The 3,129-nt window shown below is 46.4% G+C and overlaps 1 protein-coding gene across 1 annotated transcript in view; it reads right to left on the reverse strand.

Annotated features, from left to right (window-relative positions):
• The window catches only part of LOC121928079 (whey acidic protein-like), a 19,643-nt gene that overhangs the window by 12,362 nt on the left and 4,152 nt on the right, over positions 1–3,129 (reverse strand). Inside the window, exon 2 of the mRNA XM_042462324.1 lies at positions 340–545. Coding sequence (XP_042318258.1) covers positions 340–545 — 206 coding nt within the window. The remainder of the gene's footprint in view (positions 1–339; positions 546–3,129) is intronic.

Consider the following 3,129-nt stretch of genomic DNA (forward strand, 5'->3'; position numbering starts at 1 on the left):
TAAAATCTAAAAACACTGATATAAATATTAATTTGTGCTTCTTAGTCATGCTCAGAATGGAGGACATTTTGGAATTCCTCCTGGAGAGAAGGTTGAAAGGTAGGACAGGTGCTGGAAAAGGAGGACATCTGGCTGCCCGGTTTTGGTGCTCATGTCCTGCTTGTGAGCTTCCCATCGGGGCAACGGTCATCTTCTCTGGGAAGGAGGTCCCAGGATGGCCAGATGGAGGCCTTGCTTTGGCCTGACCCAGTTTCTCTCTGAGGTTTCCTTGCAGTGGCCTCTCGGTGGTCCTGGCCATTTGGAAAGTCCTCCCCCTGGGCTACTGTCCCTTTTCCTTACCTGCGCCATCCTCCAGAGGGTTTGGTTCTGAGACTCACCGTAACGCATGCACGCAGCCTCACATTCGCGGCGATCCTTAAAATTGTTCTCGTTGGCTTTGCATCCTCCCCAGGTGAATGGCCTGCATTTCTGTAGATGGTAGTCAAAGTACCAGCGCTCTTCCAACACAAAACAGAGTCCTGGGTCAGGAGGGAGCATGCAGACCCCTGGGGATATGGAACCAAGAAGGGGGTAGAATCATAGGATCATTGCATCACTGACTTGGAAGAGACCCCCAGCGCCATCCGCTCCAACCCCCTTCTGCCAGGCATGAAGCCACAGGCCCCATTCACACAACGGATCCAGGATGAATCTGGGTTGAAGCCTTGTTGTTCACACACGTCCCGAATGCACTGGATGCACTTCAGGATTTGGGTGGTGGCAAACCCCCAAATATTCGATACTAGGGAGTTTATCACACAAAGGAGATGGGAGTTTATCCTGGGAATATCCCGGAAAAATTGCCTAATTACACGAAACGATTTCACAAGCTTGTTTTCTGCTGCTCCAGAGAACAGGACCCGGAACAATGGATGCAAGCTCCAGGAAAAGAGATTCCACCTCAACATTAGCAAGATCTTCCTGACAGTAAGGGCTGTTCGACAATGGAATGCACTCCTTCCTTGGAGTTCAGTGGAGTCTCCTTCCTTGGAGGTCTTTAAGCAGAGGCTGAATGGCCATATGTTGGGGATGCTTTGATTTGGATTTCCTGCATGGCAGAAGAAGGGGGTTGGACTGGATCAGGGCCCTTGCGGTCTCTTCCAACTCTCTGATTCTAGGATTCTATGATGTAGCACAAAATCCACTATTAAAGTGGTCACAAAGAAGCATTAACGTGCATCTTTTTACTTTCGGCATTTCAGCGACAATGCATTTCTGATAATCATATCTGACGTGCCGTATTTTCTTGGAAAATGCAAAACAAAAGGTAAGTTTTTGCAATTTGCTTTAATGCACGACGGCCAGGAGTCACTCCAGAACTGCTCTCCTCATGCAAAGACAGTCTGCAGTCAAATTGTGTCTTTGGCAGGTACTTCTTTGGTGCAGGGTGACCGGACGTCCCAACCGCAAAGGAGGACAAGCACCGCAAAAAGTTGAACATTCAGAAAAAATGTAGGACATGACCACAATGGATTTAAACATCCATGGACGGCAAGCCCCCTTGCTTTCAGTGGGCATGCATTGCTCCAGAAAAAGAGGTTCCAGCTCAACACTAGGAGGGACTTCCTGACAGTAAGGGCTGTTTGACAGTGGAACACACTCCCTCAATGGAGGTTTTGGTGGAGTCTCCTCCTTTGGAGGTTTTTATTCAAAATTTAACATATAAATAGACATACACAAACCCACACAGAAACCTACAAACAACAGTCTCCTTTCTCCTCCCTCTTCCCCATCTTTAAAATACTTTTCTCTCCCTGGTTTCTTAAATAATAAATCTTCCCAACTCTCACCTCTTTTAAATTCCACTTCTTTGGAGATTTTAAAGCAGAGGCTGGATGGCCTTCTATCACAGAGAGGGCTTAGACAGTGTCTTCCTGCATGGCAGAATGGGGTTGGACTGGATGGCCCTCTTGGGGTCTCTTCTGACTCTAGGATTTAGGACTCTATGGGTCAGGCTCTTCCTTATCTGAAGGTTGCTTTGGATCCAGGGCTCACCCTCCAGTCTGCTTTCCATTCAAAGCAGATAGGCTAAATTAAAGGCTCTTCATCCCATCTCCCTAAGTAAGTAAGAAGGGATGGTCCCCTAATGTCACCTTGATCTGGAAACAGCCCCTTTAGCTAAAATTTCTATCTTTGTTTCCAAGCAGGATATGTTTTCTCTGTGTGTTTGAATGAAGAGAGGTAATGCTACATCACTCCCTCAAACCTAAGGGTTTGGAGCAATCCTTAACTGTTGAGTCTAGTTTGGGGGTATCCTCTGAATCATCCCTGGAGGCCCTTTCAAATGTCACTCTTGAGGAAGCCTTAGAAATGACACATCCCCACTTCTGCATTATCCTCATTCCTCCAACTGTTTCAAAGCCTTTCATTATCTGCCCATAACGAAGCATTATGACTGACGCTAATGACATGCTGTGGGTTTCAGCGCTGCTGTTTGTAAAACATCCCAGACATGTCAAAATTGTTTTGTTATATAATGCCACACCAGGCAGCCATAGCATATATATTTTTTTACCATGAATGGCATCAACCAGCTTTGCCAGCCTCGAAATGTCAAGTCAGAGCGCTTCACAGAACCATCATAGGACCTTATCACATGGGAGGCAAAATGCCCAAATCCCATGGATAAATGGGGTTTACATCATGGGAATATTTTGCAAAGGAGCTATTGTTTTCAGACATGTTGGGCTATTTGAGCATTAACCCGACATTAATCTGTGCAGAAACTGGGCAAAATCTGCAGCTTTTTATTTTCAGGAAAATCCTGAAAACAATCCTGCTTTTGTGGGATATTCCCAGATTTAAATCTGGTTAATCCTTGGGATTTGAGTGCTCCCCTCTCTTGTGACATAAGGTCCATAGGGTCACGAATACTCAGGCGTGCTCCCGAAGTACTTTGGCCCCAAAGCTGCCCTGAATTTCCCCCATTATCTTAGGAGCCATTCAGGACAGATGTTTCCAAAGGATCCTGCTGTGCCACCCACCAGTGATGATGATGGCACAAGTTGTTCCTTCCAAGGTGCCCAGCACTGATCTCACAAAGATAACATAAACACACCACAAACGGCTGCTCTGTGTTGCTCTGAAGTG

The sequence above is a fragment of the Sceloporus undulatus genome, chromosome 4, assembly GCF_019175285.1.
Source record: "Sceloporus undulatus isolate JIND9_A2432 ecotype Alabama chromosome 4, SceUnd_v1.1, whole genome shotgun sequence".
In the NCBI taxonomy this organism is placed as follows: Eukaryota; Metazoa; Chordata; class Lepidosauria; order Squamata; family Phrynosomatidae; genus Sceloporus; species Sceloporus undulatus.